The sequence below is a fragment of the Acinonyx jubatus genome, chromosome F2 (genome assembly GCF_027475565.1).
Source record: "Acinonyx jubatus isolate Ajub_Pintada_27869175 chromosome F2, VMU_Ajub_asm_v1.0, whole genome shotgun sequence".
NCBI classification, from domain to species: Eukaryota; Metazoa; Chordata; class Mammalia; order Carnivora; family Felidae; genus Acinonyx; species Acinonyx jubatus.
The window spans coordinates 41,734,457-41,753,925 of NC_069394.1; the positions used below are offsets into that span (position 1 = coordinate 41,734,457).

Sequence of the window (19,469 nt, forward strand, 5' to 3'; positions counted from 1 at the left end):
TCTCCTGTTCTGTAAATTACCCTTTCACTTTCTTGATAACATCCTTTAGTTCCTAGGCATTTAACCCTTCATTCAGCAAAACCACCTTAACTATTTATCTTGGACCTCCCTCTTTGTTTCAAGTTTCTATCTGAAAAACACACTTCCTCCCTCATATCTGACATCAGAAGTGACCTTACCCTTCCTGGGAGACCTGCAAGAATGTAGCTTCATCCCTACAGCATAGTACTGTCTCAATATAACAAAGCATAATAATCATAGCATTCATATAACAGAGAATTGCACACTTGTAGTAACAGAGAGGTACTTTTTTCTTGCAGATACTCTCAGGGAATAGCCACTTCGGCTCAGGTCATGATCTCACTGCTTGTGAGTTCAAACCCCGAGTTGGGCTCTGTGCTGCTGACAGCTCAATGCTTGGAGCCTGCCTCAGATTCTGTCTCTTGTAGCTCTCTGCCCCTCCCCCACCCCTCTCTCTCTTGAAAATAAACATTAAAAAATTAGAATATAGAAAAAAATTAAAATGAGATTCATTGTGAAACACCCCTCTTGGTATATTTGCTTCTAGCTTTTTATATTCGTGGATTATTAAAATTTTGTTTAGTTTTACATAGCTGTAATTATACATTTCCTATGTGATTCTAAGTTATTCATAAATATTTTGATGGCTGTAAAACACTTCATTTTATGATTATAACATTGTTTAAAATTACTACTATTTTGTTGGACATTTAACATGTCTAATTTCTTGTTATTACACATGATGTGATACATGTTTTGTAAATAAAGCTGATTTTACCATTTTGTGATTACATCTTTAAGATAAACTTCCAAAATGAAAAGTATTGGGTCAAAGGGCATGAATCTTTTATGGATATGTGTTTAGATCCAGTATTACTAATATCAACCTATCAATATTCATTTAAACGTAGGATCACTCTAGTATATTTTATTTATTTATAAATTTTTACGTTGATTTCTTTTCTTTTCTTTCTTTATTTTTTACTTTAGAGAAAGAGTGTGAGCAGGGGAGAGGGACAGAGAGGACCTTAAGCAGAATCTTAGGAGCCTAACTCGAGGCTTGATCTCATGACCCTGAAATTGAGTCAGTCGCTCAACCGACTGAGCCAACCAAGTGCCTCACGCTAGTATATTTTAAAATATATTACTACAACGTGGCAAGAATAAAAACTTTAAGGTACTGAATCGAAGTTCTTAAAAAATCAATTTGTAGGGGCCCCTGGGTGGCTCAGTCAGTTAAGCGTCTGACTTCAGCTCGGGTCAGGATCTCACGGTCTGGGAGGTCGAGCCCCGCGTCGGGCTCTGTGCTGACAGCTCAGAGCCTGGAGCCTGCTTCCGATTCTGTGTCTCCCTCTCTCTCTGCCCCTCCCCCGTTCATGCTCTGTCTCTGTCTCAAAAAATAAATAAACGTTAAAAAAAAATCAATTTGTAGAACAAAACAGATGCCTGGTACAAACAAAAGAAAAACATCCTTACTTTTCAATGCTTTTTTTTTCTCCATTCTTTTTTACGACATTGCAAAAGTAACTAGCAATGTTTTGCTATTTCAGTCTTAGAAGTGAGGACATTGTTAATCTAAGGAAATCCTAAAACCATTCACGAATAGTCAAATGAAAATGGGATAAGGCATCAAGCTTGATCAGTCAGTAGCGGATCCATAGGGCTCCTTGAGCTGGTACTGATATGGCTATTGGAGTATATAATAAAGAACAGAAACTCCTATTATCATCCAGATGCTTGACATTTAGATGACTATATAATGTTAACCATAACTTGCAGGTTTCACAATTAAGAGACTATAGTCACTGTACCTCTGCCAGCAGGTGGCAGTAGATATTGTAACTAGTCCTTGGGGTTCAAAATGTAAAATTTTTGCCTGAGATTTTAATTTTCAACATAACTTTTTATATTTAAATAATAACAGCAGTATACTTTAGGAACCAGATGGATTCATCGTGTCATCATCTTGTCCCATCTTTATTTCTGTCATTGGTACCGACCAGAATTTTACAGTGTCAATCAGTAAATGATAAGCTGCATGCACTTAAGCTCATCATAAGAGACCACTGTTGTTTTTTTTTAAATAATGTTTATTCTTGAGAGAGAGAGAAAGAGAGAGAAAGCACAAGCGGGCAGAGAGAGGGAAACAGAATCTGAAGCAGATTCCAGGCTCCAAGCTGTCAGCACAGAGCTGGACGCAGGGCTCAAACCTACGATTGCTTTGGCTATTTGGGGTCTTTTCTGGTTCCATACGAATTTTAGGATTGTTTGTTCTAGCTCTGTGAAGAATGATGGTGTTATTTTGATTGAGATTGCTCTGGCCATCTCATTCTTATGTCCTTCAGAATTTAGTTCAAATTCTATGTCCATGAAGATCAACTAACCACCCCAATTCTCATTTATTCATTCATTCAACAAATACATAAAGAGAGCACTTATTGTGTTCAGGTAATATTAGGCATGGAAATACAACCATGACAATGGTGTAGTTCCTTTCTTCAAGGGGTTTATGGTCTGTTTTTCTTTTCTTTTTTTAAGTAGGCTCCATGACCAATATAGGGCTTGAACTCACAACTCTGAGATCAAGAGTCACTTGCTCTGCAAACTGAGCCAGCCAGGTGCCTCAAGGGGTTTACAGTTTCTAAAGCTAAAGTTAATTACAATGCAGAAATAAGTCATGTAATAAAGTATACAATAAAAGCATATAGCCGCCCCTTGCTTGTATTGGGTGTGGTGGTCAGGGAAATTTTCCCAAGTTCTCAAAGGTGTATAGAGGATTAGCTGGCAAAGTAGACAACAGCTACATAGAGAGACATAGAGCATGATTAGAAGCATGGAAGCATAAGAAAATATCTGTTTTATTTTTATTTGTGAGAGAGAGAGAGCACAAGCAGGGGAGAGGGGCAGAGAGAGAGAGAGAGGGAGAGAGAGAGAGAGAGAGAATCCCAAGCAGGCTCCATGCTCAGTGCAGAGTCTGATGTGAGCTCCTCACAGGCCTCGATCCCATGACCCTGGGATCATGACTTGAGGCAAAATCAAGAGTTGAATGCTCAACTGACTGAATCACCCAGGTGCCCCAAGAAAGCATTATAATCTGAAGACCAAAATCAAAGCAAACCAAAATTTTCAAGGATTCTAAACACTTAAGTTTTTCTAAATGCTCTCTTTCCAGATCTGCATTTAATCTAGGGAATAAGCTAGTCAAATCTGTATCTGTCACCCTAGGGGATGGACTGGAATAGAGCATGACCAGTTAGAAAGCTGTTGCAGCTCAGCGCACAAATGCCAAAAAATTTATCAGCTCAGGCAGGGCATAGAATGGAGAGGAGGGGTCACATGTAAATGTCATTATGGAGGTGAGCCAATCAGCACTGACTGGATGGGATGGGAGTAAAGAGAATAAAACATTGCCAAGTCTCTAGTTTAAGAAGCGAATGCAGAGTGGTAGAATAAGTGAATGGTGGTCTAGGGATCCCCATTTCTTTGGGGGTGAGGTGAACTAAGGATCATTGAAACTAAATTACTCTCTGATGGGGGCGCCTGGGTGGCGCAGTCGGTTAAGCGTCCGACATCAGCCAGGTCAGGGTCTCGCGGTCCGTGAGTTCGAGCCCCGCGTCAGGCTCTGGGCTGATGGCTCGGAGCCTGGAGCCTGTTTCCAATTCTGTGTCTCCCTCTCTCTCTGCCCCTCCCCCGTTCACGCTCTGTCTCTCTCTGTCCCAAAAATAAATAAAAAACGTTGAAAAAAAATTAAAAAAAAATTACTCTCTGATGATCACACATCTGAGTGTCACAGCCCAGAGTACAACGTATTCTCTGTATGTTCCTCCAGATCCACCCTTCCCTGCTGGGCTCTTTGCCATGGCTGGCTATATACTGCATCACCTGAACTTCTCTGTCACCTGGCTTCTAATTGGGTTTGGTCCAGGGGAAAGACAGAGATCAGCGTGGGAGGAAAGTGACTGACGTATGCATGTTCCCTAGCTTTTTCCATGCACAGCTCAAGTTTTATCAGAGATTGAATTTCTTTAGATCAGCGTTTCTCAAACTAGTGATGAACAATCTTTCTTAAATTACCACCCCACCAATGACCAACACCTTAAAAAATAAGTAACAAAAGTGAATTACTAGAAAAGTGAAATTAAAAACTAAATACATACAAAATATAATCCTCAGGTTTTCTAAAACATAACATTTGGTTAAAAAAAACATAACATTAGTCTGTTAAATTGGTATAGAAGTTTCTAAATGCTCACTCTCAGTTTCTGTCCTTCTCTCTTCCTAGATGGTTACAAACAGTTTGTAGATGGCTGGCCCCATGTTTACAGCTATAGCTCTGATGATTTCCTGTAAAGTTTCCTCTCAGTGCTCCTTTAGCCCTAGGGTGGTAATGGCTTCTCAGGATTGTTTGTCCATAGATGCATTACCCTTGACTTTGCTCAGACTTCCTAAATAGTTCCTTCATGAAATATCCTTTATCCCCCCAGCTTTATTGAAGCATAACTTTCAATAAAGTGCACAAATTTGAAGTGTGGAGCACACGAATTTTGACAATGTACACTTTAAACCTATCACTATGATCAATAACCATACTCTACCTCAAAAGTTTCATTAAACACTCTTTCTTTTAAAAAAATTATCATTAAACATTCATTTTTTAAGTTTTTATGTAAAAATTTTTTTTTACTGTTAATTTATTTTTGAGACAGAGACAGAGAGTGAGTGGGGGAGAGGCAGAGAGCAAGGGATACACAGAATCTGAAGCAGGCTCCAGGCTCTGAGCTGTCAGCACAAAGCCTGACACGGGGTTGGAACTCACAACAATGATATCATGACCTGAGCTGGAGTCAGATGCTTGACCGACTGAGCCACCCAGGTGCCCCTAGACATTCTTTGAAAAACAAATTTTTTTTTTAATGTTTATTTATTTTTGAGAGAGAGACAGGGTGTGAATGGGGGAGGTGAAGAGAGACACACAGAATCCAAAGCAGGCTCCAGGCTCTGAGCTGTCAGCACAGAGCTGGATGCGGGGCTTGAACCCATGAACCATGAGATCATGGTTAACTGAATGAACCACCCAGGCACCCATAAACATTCATTTTTTATTTTATTTTATTTTTATTTATTTATTTATTTATTTATTTATTTTCAACGTTTATTTATTTTTGGGACAGAGAGAGACAGAGCGTGAACGGGGGAGGGGCAGAGAGAGAGGGAGACACAGAATCGGAAACAGGCTCCAGGCTCTGAGCCATCAGCCCAGAGCCTGACGTGGGGCTCGAACTCACGGACCGCGAGATCGTGACCTGGCTGAAGTCGGACGCTTAACCGACTGCACCACCCAGGCGCCCCAAACATTCATTTTTTAAAGCTCTGTGCCAAACATGGGGCTTGAACTCATGACCCCAAGATCAAGAGTCACATACTCCACCAATTAAGCCAGTCAGGCACCCCATATCACTAAATTTTTTTTTAATTTTAATTTTTATTTTAGAGAGAGAAAGATAAAGACATAACACAAGCTGGAGAGGGACAGAGGGAGAGAGAGAGATTCTTAAGCAGGTTTCAAGCTCAGCGCAGAGCCCGATGTTGAGCTTGATCCTATGACCCTGGGATCATGACCTGAGCTGAAACCAGGAGTTGGACGCTCAACCGACTGAGCCACCCAGGTGCCCCTCATTAAACATTCTTGAATTAAACACTTTAATGTGCCACCTCTTCCCTGTCAAAACCCTGAGTCCTGAGCCCCCAAAATTCATGTTTTCATAAAGTCCAGTCATACTCTTTATACTATATTCTATAATTTTATAAATACTCTTAGATGATCAATTATCTAACAATTATGTTTTATTTCTGTAACTATTGTTCATTCATTTAAGATCATTACCATATTTCATTTTGTAGCATATGTCTCATTGATCTCAGAAGAACACTTGGTAAACAGTTGTTTTAATGTAGAACTGTTTGATTGCAAGAAATAGAGACCCACACAAACTATTTAAATACAAGGGGATTATGGTAAGAAGCATTCATTTCAAACAAGAGCAGTGACATGGCTGGGCCTACCTCAGCACTGGGACCTCAGCACAGGTGACCATCAATGCTTGCTCCAGTCTAATCCTTTGTGATTAATTTGACTTGGTTCTGCTCCATGAATCTGCATCCTTTTGTCTCACTACCGGCTGGTAATTTCACTCCGATATCTCATCTTTTTGAGTCAGAACTTGCTGCCAATTGAGGACTCCCTACAACCTACCTTGTGCCAGGTGACTATCCTTGTTCCAATTAGCTGAAGCTGGGAGAGCACAAACTGAGGAAGATTTAGATAGGGGTAGAATCTCTGATGTGGGGGTATAAGTGGATCCAGAGGGAGAGGAACCTAACTAATATCTGCTCATCAACTAACATAAAGTTCTTATATAAAAGTATCTTTTTAGTCAACTCTATTCATTCTACAGCCATCTTCATTCAAATCCCACCTAACCTTTGTATTTATGCTTTTCTTTGAAAGTGCGGAAAGAATAATCCATAAGGCTGATGTCACTAGCTCTTAAGGGTATAGAAATCATTGAAGTTGTTAAGAGCAAGTTTAAGCTTCAAGGGCTAGTGGTTAAGTTCTAAAAAGTTAGAGAAGCTTCTCTGTGTACTTTTTAGAGCTTATAATATGCATGATGAAGCTCTAAGAGGGAAGTAGGGTATACAAAATTTCCCAAGTTATTTTTTTTTATCACGGAAACCTTTTCCCACGGGCTTATTAAGGGAACATGCTTTGAGAGATTATTCATCTGCTAAATACAGTAGAGCAATTTAAAAAAAGTGCCTTATGTAAGGTTTATAGTCTACATAGTGCAGGCTCTGTACTGAAGGGTAGAACTGAGCCATGAAGTTTTGGCTGTTTGCCTATCTTTTTTTTTTTTAACGTTTATTTATTTTTGAGACAGAGAGAGACAGAGCATGAACGGGGGAGGGGCAGAGAGAGAGGGAGACACAGAACCGGAAGCAGGCTCCAGACTCTGAGCCATCAGCCCAGAGCCTGATGCGGGGCTCGAACTCACGGACTGCGAGATCGTGACCTGCGCTGAAGTCAGACGCTTAACCGACTGAGCCACCCAGGCGCCCCATTGCCTATCTTTATTTACTTTTTTTTTTTTTTTTTTTTTAAGATTTTATCTTTAAGTAGGGGCGCCTAGGTGGCTCAGTCGGCTCAGGTCATGGTCTCATGGTGAGTCTGAGCCTTGCATCAGGCTCTGTGCTGCTGACAGCTCAGAGCCTGGAGCTTGCTTTGGATTCTGTGTCTCCCTCTCTCTCTGCCCTTCCCCCGCTCATGGTCTCTCTCTCTCTCTCTCAAAAATAAATAAACATTAAAAAAAAACATTTAAGATTTTACCTTTCAGTAACCTCTATACCCAATACGGGGCTAGAACTCATCATCCTGAGATCGAGAGTCACATGCTCTATTGACTGAGCCAGCCAGGCACCCCTATTTGCCTATCTTTAAAATAGCCAGGATCCCAGAGTGTTAATGCCTTTATGAAGCTGCAAAATGGGGCACCTGGGTGGCTCAGTCGGTTAAGCGTCCGACTTCAACTCAGGTCACGATCTCGCGGTCCGTGAGTTTGAGCCCCACGTCGGGCTCTGGGCTGATGGCTCGGAGCCTGGAGCCTGCTTCCAATTCTGTGTCTCCCTCTCTCTCTGCCTCTCTCCCATTCATGCTCTGTCTCTCTCTGTCTCAAAAATAAACGTTAAAAAAAAAAATGAAGCTGCAAAATAATTGAAAAATAGCTGGAGTCATTAAACCTTTCGGAACAATTGGCACTAATCGGTGTGCTTATTTCAAGATACTTTGTGTAGATGATAGCTTACAATCCTTGTTTCTCAAATTTTTAGGTAATTTCCAGACTACATTTTGAAGAATGATGTAGAAGTTTCACAGCAAGCCTTTGGCTGTGGGGAATTATCATAATCAAGTCTCATGGAAAGAGGGTGGCAGCTGTTACTTTTAATCAGTGTGCTCAGCTAGGGAGGAAAATGAAAGCTCTTTGTGTTCCTGCTGGTGGATGGATGTCTTACAGTTGGCAGTTTGCCAGATTACCCAATCAGTTGTTCTTGATATACTTGGTCTCTGGAGAGGTTGAAATGCTTGGCAGTTCATTCAGACCCTCCTCCTGCTCTGTATACTTGTGTGCATGTCAGTCACCTGGGAAAGGAGCTCATCTGTTACCGAATAAATGCAACCTTGAGTTATCCTGGACTGGTTAGCTCCCTCCCACATCTTTGCTTTTTTGTCAAGTTGCTCCTGGCATGCATTCAGATCCACACAAATTGCTTTTCACATCAAAGGCAATTTTTGCTTTCCTTCAAGTTGCTCTTTTCACTGTGGGGTGGTGGAAATCAAAGAGGGAAAGACACTATGGCTGGCCAAATAGCAACAGTTACTATGGACTGTTTACAGAGCACTGTTCAGGGTGAGTTTGATAATCTGATGAGCAAGACAGACAAAAATGAAAGAATAAGAATAGTACAACCTAATCATATCATATATAACACATATACAATATGTAATGCTCTAAGTGATTCAAAATAGCAAACAAGAAATCGGTTCATTCAATAACCATTTTTGAGTGTTTAGTGTATGCCACATACTAAGTAAGGATGTACTGGTGAACAAAACCAGGTGATGAAGATTTACCCATGTTTCCTTCTAAGAGTTGAATGGTTTTAGCTTAGGCCCTCAACTCATTTTGAGTTGTTTTTTTTTTTAAGTTTATGTATATATGTATGCATGTATTTTGAGAGAGAGAGCACACTCGAGAAGGAGGGGCAGAGAAGGGGGAGAGTGAGAGAATCCCAAGCAGGCTCTGCACTGACAGCGTGCTTGATCCCACGAATCATGAGATCATGACCGGAGTCGAAATCAAGAGTCAGACGCTTAACCGACTGAGCTTCCCAGGTGCCCTATTTCTAGCCTCTTAATTCTATTCCATTGGTCTGTATGTTTATCCTTATGGCTTTACTACAGTTCTGATTGCTGTAATTTTATAGTAGGTTCTGAAATCAAGAAGTGTGTGTCCTCCAAATGTGTTCTTCTTTTTTCAAGGTTGTTTTGGCTATTTGTGGGTCCCTTGAAATTCCATGTGAATTTGAAGATCAGACTCTCCATTTCTGAAAAAAAAAAGCCATTAGGATTTTGATAAGGGTTGCATTGGATCTGTAGATCACTTTAGGTAATATTGTCATCTTAACAATATTGTCTTCCAATCCATGAATATGGAACGTCTTTCCATTTGTCTTAATTTTTTTAAAGCAATTATTTTATAGTTTTCAGTGTACAAGGCTTTCACCTCCTTGGTTAAATTTATTCCTTAGGTATTTTATTCTTTTGGATGCTATTGTAACTGTATGTAGGTTTTTGAAAGCCATTTCACAGGAGTCATATTTAAAGCAGAGGAAACCATGTAAGCCATAGGGCACAGTGATGTGAAATACCTTTGTATTAAGGGAGCCATATCTAGCTGGGAATGGCTGAATGATCAAATGGTGGTAGGAAAAAGGTGAAAAACTGAGCAAGTAAAAGCGAATTTGAGAAGTGATAGACACTTCTGTGAGAAGTGATAGACAGTCAATTAGGGATTCTTGGCTCTCCTAGAAATCTGGTTAGTACTTTGTATCTTCTTTGACCTCCTACACATTTTTCTGTCCTCTGAATCATAGCTGATGATCTCACTGAGACAATAGAAAACTATGAAAAAGGAACTCTCTCATTTCCACACACTAAATTATTACTCCCATTTGCATGTGTACTCATGGACTCCTTCTTGCCCCTGGTCACCAGGGAGTAGGCATTTCTAGCAAAGGTCACTTTCTACTTGGCTACCAGGTACCACCCCCCAAACCCACCTACTCACTATTTTGCTGTCTCTTTCTCATCACTGTTTCTCTCTCCATTGCTTCATTCCCACCAGTCGACATGCTCTGTTATTTCCCATCTTAAAAACATTTTTTCCAGACCCCAGGTCCCGCTCTCACAACCACCTCATTTCGCTTTTTATGCAACAAAAGTTCTTGAAAGAGGTATTGTATTCAAGTTTTCTTTATTCGATTCTTTTATTTTTAACTAGAGACAGAGCGGTGAGTGGGGAAGGACAGAGACAGAAACAGAATCTGAAGTAGGCTCCAAGCTCTGAGCTGTCAGCACAAAGCCCAATGTGGGGCTCAAAGTCACACACCATGAGATCATGACCTGAGCTGAAGTTGGACGCTTAACCAACTGAGCCACCCAGGTGCCCCTTTACTCCTTGATTCTTATTCATCTTTCAAAATTTGCTAACAGGTAATATATGTACATGGTAATAGATTACCTTTATTTTTATACTTTAACCATCAAACTCCCCTCCCTAGAGGCAACAACTATTACCAGTTTCTTAAATAATTCTTTCAGAGATAATCTATAAATTCAAATACACATATAGCATATATGTACAACACAAAACAAATGGTGACCCCTAATGTAAACTATGGACTTTAGTTAATAATAATGTATCCATACTGGTTTATCAATTGTAACAAATGTACCACACTAAAGCAAGATATTAATAATTGAGGATGCTCTGAACAGGGGGGAAAGGGAATAAATGGGAACTCCTGTATTATCTGCTCAATTTCCTGTAAAACTAAAACAATTCTAAAAAATAGTCTATTAATTAAAAAAAAAATCTACCTCACATTACTCTTAGGCCAAAAAGAAAATTAAAACTAAGAAAATCAGAGTATGTAAAAATACCAATAATAAAGGTACTACATCATATATTACTTACAGTTAAAGCAGAGCTTAGGGGAAAGTTTGTAGACATATACAATAAATGATGAATATAAATAATTTAAGCATCACCACAGAAATTAGAAAAAGAACTGCATATAGGCCTTAAAAAGGCAGAAGAAAGGAATTAGTACATTCAAAAGCAGAAATTGGGGCACCTGGCTGACTCAGTCAGTGGAGCGTGATACCTGATTTCAGGGTTGTGAGTTCAAGCCCCACACTGGGCTATTTAAAAATAAAATCTTAGGGGAGCCTGGGTGGCTCAGTTGGTTAAGTGTGGGACTCTTATTTTGGCTCAGATCCTAATATCGGGCTCCGAGCTGACAGCACAGAACCTGCTTGGGATTCTCTCTCACCTCTCTCTGCCCTTTGCCCGCTAATGCACACTTACTCTCCCTCTCTCTCAAAATAAATAAATAAACAAAAAAAAATTTCAGGTTCTGACTCAGCAGATATGGGGTGAGAGCTTGAAATTCTTCATTTAAGAAGAATAAAGTATACTTTTTTAAAGTTTATTTATTTTGAGACAGAGCTAGTGTGTGTGAGTGAGGGAGAGGCAGAGAGAAGGGGGACACGGAGAATCTGAAGCAGGCGCCACACTGTCATCTCAGAGACTGACAGAGGGCTCCAACTCACCAACAGTGAGATCATGACCTGAGCTGAAACCAAGAGTCAGGCGCTTAACTGACTGAACCAACCAGGCGCCCCAAGAAAAACAAAATCTTAAAAACAACAACAACAACAAAAAAGCAGCACTGAAAAATCAGAAAAGAGAAGAATGCTGGGAATAATAACTATGAATGCAAGAACGAGTTCTTTGAAAAAACAAATAGTAAAAGAGATGAACTGTTAGGTAAAGGCAGAAACTAGTGGGCTGAGGAAGGGGGTGAATGGAGATTTACTTTAAAATTTTTTCAAAATTATTTATTATTAAATATTTCAAGCATACCAAAAGGCACAAACAGTAATGTGAGGCACGCCTGTGAAACCATCACCAACCTAAAGAATAAACCATAATCAAGCCCTTGTGCGCTTCTCAATTACACCTCCCTCCAGTTTCCTACTATCTCGACATTTTAGTGTTTGTCATTCCAACGCATTTTGTAATTTTATAATTTATATACATGCCCTTGGAAAGTTATATTGTTTGCATGTTTTGAACACGATACATACTATTTTACACTACAGATTCTTCAGTCTGTTCGCTTAGTCGTTTTTCAGATGATCCATGTTAGATATGACACTGGTTCATTCTATTCTATGCGCTATTACATTGTATACACATACCACAATTTACTTATTGCTTCTTGTTGATGTCAATTAACAGATGTTTTTGCAACTATTAAGTTTCATCATGAACATTCTCGTATGCGTAGGTATTTCTTTGGGCACATGCGTGAGAATTGTCTTAGAAGTGGGGCAGACACATGTAGTTTCACTAAATAATTCCTAATTGCTCTCCCAAGCACTCGTGCCATTTAGACTACAAAACAGTTCCAGTTGCTTCAATGTTCATCAACCCCGAGGCCATGAGACTTACTTTTCACTCTACATTTCTATGTTCATGGCATTTCACGTTATACAATTTCTTGTTTTGCTTCAATTAGTCCTCACCCTAAGACTGGGTTGGGCATTATTATTCACATTTGCAGATGAAAAAAACAAATAAAAAAAAAATCTCTTCGTTTTTAGACTACAGTTGCTGCTTAAAAAAAAAAAAAAAAGTCTTACTTTTCAGCCTCGCTTATTGAACCTTTTTCCTGTCAGCCCTGGAAAGGCTGCTTGCTTGGAAAAGAGGTTTCACTGGGCCGGGCGTCCACCGAGCGGTGTTCCTTACCCCTCCTCCACCCTCCTCGAATCCCGCTCGGCACCTTGCCATCCGAAGGCAGTCGTGGCTCTGCAACGCGGTGGAAGGACAGGGTTTGGACCACTACCGATACCGTAGTCCCCTCCTTTTCTCCCTCCGCCCTTCTCGGTGCTCCTGCGGCGCCCTCCGCCGCGCTGGAGAAGGCGGGGTCGGAGACTTCCGGCAGCACCACTCTTCGGGATAGGCCAATGCTCGCGGCGCAAGCGCTCCGGTCACCGGAAGTGCTGCGGTCTCTCCCTCTCCGGAGCCGCGGTCGCCGAGGTTGGAGCTCTGCCCCGGAAGTCCTCTCCCTATCCCCCGCCCGCGGCAAACATGGCGGTAGACTCGGCGATGGAGCTGCTATTTTTAGATACTTTTAAGCACCCGAGCGCCGAGGTAAGGCTTCCCGACTTGATTCCGATCCTGCTTGCCGACTCGTGGACCCTTACAAAAAGTCATTAGGCGGGCCTCGACTTTTCCTCCCGCCGATTGCCGCTTTAACGCCTCACAGACATAGCCCCCTCCCCCCCAGCTTGGGTGTAGGCACCGCGTCTGAGGGAGGGCGGCGGTAGACCCTCCCCATTTCCCCCGGCTTTCCCTTAGTTCCCCAGGCCTTTGGTCGAGCTGGCTGCTCCGCTTGCCTTGTTCTTTTGTTGTTGTGCTGTTGTTCCTGTCAGCTTCGGACTTGGAAAAGGATCACGGTTTTCAAGTTTACCTGAGGTGGTGTTTGGGAGGGGTCTTGGACAGCTTGAGTTTGACAGCGCAGGGCACTGAGTAGGGTCCCGCAGGTTTCGTGGTTCCTGAATCCCTCCTCCTAGGTTTCCTTCCTGACAGGAGTTCTGCTGTCCAGATGTGACACTCGTTCGGTTCAGGATTGCGGCGTTCTCCAGTTTGCCCTGAAACTTTAATCCTTACCTCTTGGAAGGATTTCACACATTAGGACGCGAAGTTCTTACACGGAACGCCCTTTGCGTGGAGAATACTTGCGAAGAAGAGAGACTTGAGAGGATTGTAGCTCATCTGTCTGTGCAGCATAACTGTCTGTCTTGTCGTTTGGAGGGGCGAGGGTGGGGGTGGTGTGGACTCCGTTCTGTGATGACCGGAGTGCCCCTGAACGTCGGAGTGGCTCTGCGGTATTTAAGTGGAAAGGAGCTAGTTAACTAACGGTTCCCGAAAGCTGGCCCAAATGAACATTAACCAGGTCCACAGAGAGAATGAAAACGGCCCCAGAGCTCACATTTCTCTTCCAGTGTAAACTTAGTTTAGTGAACGGTTCTTTCTTCGGAGCTAGTGATGATAGTGGGTAGTGGTTGTATCTTAATGCTTTGCTTGGCAAAATAAAAAAATTGACAACTTGGTGGTCTTCTAATTATTTCAACGAGTGGTTTATAGGTGTGTGAAAATAAAAACTTTTGGAAACTTGAACATGTCTTACTAACAATGAGTGAGTTTGTGGTCTCATTTCTTGTGGGTCAGTAAGCTCTGCCTGTCCCAACGACTGCCCGTACTTCAGTGACTGTACTTCCAGCTAAGCTTTAGAAAACTCATGATGGAGTTAGTAGTTGCATCAGAACGAACCTGTCATGTGTACAGTAATAAAGAACTGTTAAAAGTGAAAGAAAGAAGTCTGTGATGAGTTGGTGATGAGTTGGTGATGAGTTTAGGTAAATCGGCGTTAATTCACTTGTATATTTAAAAACCTAGTATTTCTTGGGGTACCTGGGTGGCTCAGTCTGTTAAGCGTCCCAGCTTCGGCTCAGGTCATGATCTGGAGCTTTGTTGGTTCAAGCCCCCGGGGCGGGCTCTGTACTGACAGCTCGGAGCCTGGAGCCTGCTTGGGATTCTGTGTCTCCCTCTCTCTCTGCCCCTCCCCCACTGTGTTTCTCTCGCTTGCTCTCTCAAAAATAAATAAACATTAAAAAATTAATAAATATCTAGTGTTTCTTCATTCATTCTTAGACAAACATTGAGGACCAGGAGAGGTCAGGACCAATTCTGGCAATGATTGAGGGAGGCTTAGTAGAGATCACATTTGAACAGAGTCTTGAAGGAAGACTAAGGGTTTGTGGGGAATATGGAATGTTGAGCTGTTTGTTCTCAAGGAGTTTATAACTGACTATTGGAGGTTAGGTCCACAAAAGTATGATTCAAGTTAGAAGGCAATGAGTGTGTAAAGAAACAGTGGGAATCCCTTGGTGTTTATCATCTCTCTCTCTTTTCTCTCTGTCTCTCTGTCTCTCTCTCTGTTTTTAAAAGTAAGCTCTGTGCCCAGTGTGGGGCTCGAACTCATGACCTTGAGATCAAGAGTTGCATGTTCCACTGGCTGAGCCAGCCAGGCACCCTAGGGTTTATCATCTTTATTCCAAAATGCTCTGACGTATTAGGTCCCCGATGAGTATATATTTAGCTCCATTTGGTGCTACCAATAAGGCTACGTGATTTCAGAGGAGGGAGAGATCACTCTTCTTTTGAGAATACCAGGGAAGACTTCATCAAGGCAGTTAGCATGTGAACTTGGTCTTTGGTGGAAGAGGAAATGTTCCACAATTGTAGATAAGAAAGCAGGGCATTCTCCTGGAGTAGTCAGTCCTCTGTGGAGTATGCCAAAAATATTCGTATTAAGTGGCAGCTGCAGGACAGTTCGAAGCCAGATCACGGAGTTCCTTGAATGCTCAGCAAAGGAGTATGGACTTTGTTTTATAGGAAATAGGTAGTTTTTGAGCAGGCAAATTAAATGACTAGTAAAATTCATTAAGTCAATTAATTGATCAGTAATACCTAAAACGATTCAGAAAAATTAGAAATGGCAAATAAGGAAGAAAAAGTGAGACATCATGAAAGCTCGGGTTTAGCAGATGGGCAGTAATCACTGTCCACAGTTATTGAATGCTCATTTTGTGCAAGATGCGGTGCTTTCGTAATTTAAATATACTATCTCTAATTCTTTTAATAATTTTGGAAGATGCTTATCCCTATTTTATAGATAAGGAGAGTGAGTGTGAGAAGTTAGGTCATTTTCCTAAAGTGTCATAGCAGGATGAAGGCACAGTAATGTGGCTCTAAAGCCATGCCATACTGTGTCTCAGTAGGACTAAGTAGGAGGGGATAGGTACAAGATAAATTTTGGATATAGAGTTGATAGCATGGCAACTGATTGTGTGAGAGAGAAAGAGTAGTTAAAAGTTCTAGAGTTATAGTTTTAGAGACTAGAGAATTGGGAGAGCCATTGATAATAGAAAAGTCTGAAATTGGGTTTGATGGGAACAAGATAATTTTAGTTTTTGGTGTGTTTAGTGGTACACCAGAGAGATTTGCTCAAGTAGGAATTTGGAAATTTGTTTTAACAATTTCATTTATGAAAAATACTTCTGAAGGTGAGGTATAGCTCCAGGAGGGGCAATACAAATAAGAAAACAAAAAATAAAAACTCCCAAAACCTATTGCCGTTGCCTTCAAAGAAGTTTGTTATCTGGTGAAGAAAATATTTAGTCACATTTCCCAAGGGGAATACTGAAAGGGGTTTGAGTCGTGTTAAATGAATTACAAATTGTGTTTGTGGTTTGTAGGCCACTTTATTAAAAATTTTAAAAACTTAGTAAATTTTTTAAAAATTTACTCATTTTGAGAGAGATTGAGAGAGCACAAATGGGGGAGGGGCGGAGGGAAAAGGTGGGGGTGGGGAGAGAGAGGGGGAAAAAATCTCAAGCAGGCACCATGCTGTCAGATGCGGGGCTCAAACCCTTGAATTGTGAGATCATGACATGAGCCGAAACCAAGAGTCAGACACTTAATGTATTGAGCCTCCCGGGTGCCGCAATTATTATTATTTTTTTTAACATTTATTTTTGAGGGAGAGAGAGAGAGCAGATCCAAAGCGGGCTCTACACTGACAGCACAGAGCCTGACACAGGGTGTGAACCCACAAACTGAGAACCCACCGACTGAACCACCCACGTGCCCCTATTATTATTATTATTATTATTATTATTAATGTTTGTTTATTTTTGAGAGAACACGAACAAGGGAAGGGCAGAGAGAGGGAGACAGCAGATCTAAAGTGGGCTCTGTGCTGTCAGACTTGGGGCCAATGTGGGGCTTGAACTCACAAACCCCAGGGGATCATGACCAGAGCTGAAGTCAGATGCTTAACAGACTGAGCCACCCAGGTGTCCTGTACTTGTATAACATTTTAAAAATATACTTTATTTTAAAACAGGATCTTTTTATTTTGACTAGGTAACACATGTGTGAGGTAGAAATTCAATAGATACAAAAGGGTATACAGTAAAAAGTATGGCTTTTTCTTGTCCCTGTCCTCTAGCCATCATGTTTCTTTGCCTAGGTATTCTATATAATTCCATTTTACTGGCTGCATAATATTTCTTTAAGTGGTGATGCTATTTATATTATATTCTCATACATTTAGGTTTCTTTTTTTTTTAAGTTTATTGATTTATTTTGAGAGAGAGAGAGAGATGACACACGCACAGGGGAGGGGCTGAGAGAGAGAATCCCAAGCAGGCTCTGCACCTTTAGTGCAGATCCCAACACGGAGATCAAACCCATGAACCATGAGATCATTACCTGAGCCAAAGTCAGACGCGTAACCAACTGAGCCACCCAGGTGCCCCTACGTTTAGGTTTCTAACTTTTTACAATGATGTGATATTCTTTGATTATTTAAATTAAAAATATTTAAGTTATTTTATGAATATTACTTTCTAGAGTAGAATTGCTAGGTTAAAATACGGTCTTACAATAGTGATTGATGCTAGAAAGTACTGCTTCATTTTAGAGTTTCTTTAAGAAACTACTTTAGAACTCATCTGAACAGAAGTGATAATGGAAGTGGTAGGAATAGATGAGATAGCTTTAGCTTACCCTTAAGGAGAGGGTAAACAGAGAGGGGAAAATAGTTGCAGGGATAAAAGAATAAGGAGGGGGAGACAGCTATACTGTGACTTGTAAACACACAGTGACTCCTTCTGAAGGTAAATGTGGTTCAGAGTCCTGAAATTTGACCAATTTATTCTTCACATTCCTGCTATCTCTGTAATCATAAATCTTCCATGATTCCCCTTGTCTTCCTAGGTTTAAGTACTCCTCTAGATATCTTAAGCGCCTACTTCATTGTAATATTTGCAACTCTCTGAAAACACAATTCAGTCAACTTTTATTAAGCACTTATTAAAAGTCTTCCATTCATTAAATGAATATGCTAGGCACTTTGATTATAACAAAGTATAAACTGAGACTTGGTTCTTGTCTTCTTGAGATACAACTGTAATGGGAGAAATAAAAAAAGCAATTACAATTTAGGGTGATAAGAGGCTTTTGATTCACAAGGAGAGGCATCTATCTAGACTTGCTCTGGCACAGGTTCCAAGAGAAAGTTAACTCTAGGGGTGTCTGGGTAGCTCAGTCAGTTAAGCGTATGGTTTTTGATTTCGGCTCAGGTCATGATCTCATGATCAAGCTCAGACAACGCAGAGCCTCCTTGGGATTCTCTTTCTCTGCCCCCTTTTTTTTTAATGTTTATTTTTGAGAGAGAGAGAGACGGAGCATGAGCAGGGGAGGAGCAGAGAGAGAGGGAGACACAGAATCCAAAACAGGCTCCAGGCCCTGAGCTGTTGGGCACAGAGCCCGACATGGGGCTCGAACTCAGACTGTGAGATCATGACCTGAGCTGAAGTTGGACGCTCAACCGACTGAGCCACCCAGGCGCCCCTGCCCCTACCCTTCTTGTGCTCTTGCTCTCTCCACCCCCGCCCCCCCATAATAATAATAATAATAATAAAAAGAGGGGCGCCTGAGTGGCTCACTGGATTAAGCATCTGGCTCTTAATTTCGGCTCAGGTCATGATCTCATAGTACAGAGCCTGCTTGGGATTCTTTCTCTCCATCTCTCTCTGCCCCTCCTCTTTCTCTCTCTCTCTCTCTCAAAATAAATAAACCTAAAAAAAAAAAAACTCTTAAAAAAGTGGACTCTAAAAGGAGTTGGGACAGAGGAGTGTGGGAGCAGAGATAATACAGCATGAGTGAGGGCATGAAGGGTGAGAAAGAGCATGGTATGTTGGGGCTATAAATTTGAACTGATCAGAAGAGGTTATACTTGTTTATAAGACCAGAAATTTGGCCTGGGGAGCAGGGGAGTGATACATTTATCTTCTAGAAGGACCACATTGCAATAGGAGAATGGGTGGAGGGGGGCAAGAAAGAAACCCCAAACCAGTTAGGATCCTATTGCTGTAATCCAGATTAGAGTGAATAGTGTCTAGAACTAGAGAAGTGAAGCAGTAATGGAGAGAAATACCAGATTTGAGAGCTTTTTAGAGGTTTAATCACTGGGACTTGATATTTAGATGAATGATTTAGGTGAGAGAATGAGAAAGAAGCAAAGGATAATAATGGTTTCTGTCTTGGTCATTGTGTGGATGGTGTTGCAAACACTGATATAGGAGAGTTCAGTTTTGGACTTGAGTTTGTGGTGCCAGAGGGACATTCAAGTGGAGATGTCCAGTTGGCAGTTGGTTATAGTGGTCCAGGGCTTGGGAGAGAGGTCATAAATGGAGATTTATATTTGGAGTTGACTTATGGCAATGGATGAAAGTTTTATTTCTTGTAATTTTATTGATTGTGTTTAGCTACTCTGCCCTACTTTTCTCCTCCGTTTTGCCCTCTAGCCATGGTGAGCTATGCTTGCAATTTCTTGAACCTTCCAGGTTCTTGTTTGCCTTCCTTATGTGCATGCTTCTCCCTTTGCTTGGAAAGTTGTTCCTTCTCCTCCGT

General features: G+C 41.2%; 1 protein-coding gene and 1 long non-coding RNA gene across 5 annotated transcripts in view; one reads left to right on the top strand and one right to left on the bottom strand.

The window, feature by feature from the left end:
* Nucleotides 1-8,811: 8,811 nt before the first annotated feature.
* Nucleotides 8,812-12,886, bottom strand: LOC128312910 (uncharacterized). Its single transcript, XR_008292858.1, has 2 exons — nt 12,566-12,886; nt 8,812-9,180 (listed from the first exon to the last, which is right to left on the bottom strand). It is a non-coding gene; the product is annotated as an uncharacterized LOC128312910 (long non-coding RNA).
* Nucleotides 12,887-12,942: 56 nt separating this feature from the next.
* The window catches only part of VIRMA (vir like m6A methyltransferase associated), a 58,096-nt gene continuing 51,569 nt past the window's right edge, over nt 12,943-19,469 (top strand). For all 4 annotated transcript variants that reach the window (XM_015072167.3, XM_015072169.3, XM_015072168.3 and 1 more), the window contains exon 1: nt 12,943-13,076. In XM_015072167.3, coding sequence (XP_014927653.1) covers nt 13,014-13,076 — 63 coding nt within the window. In that variant the 5' untranslated portion in view covers nt 12,943-13,013. The remainder of the gene's footprint in view (nt 13,077-19,469) is intronic.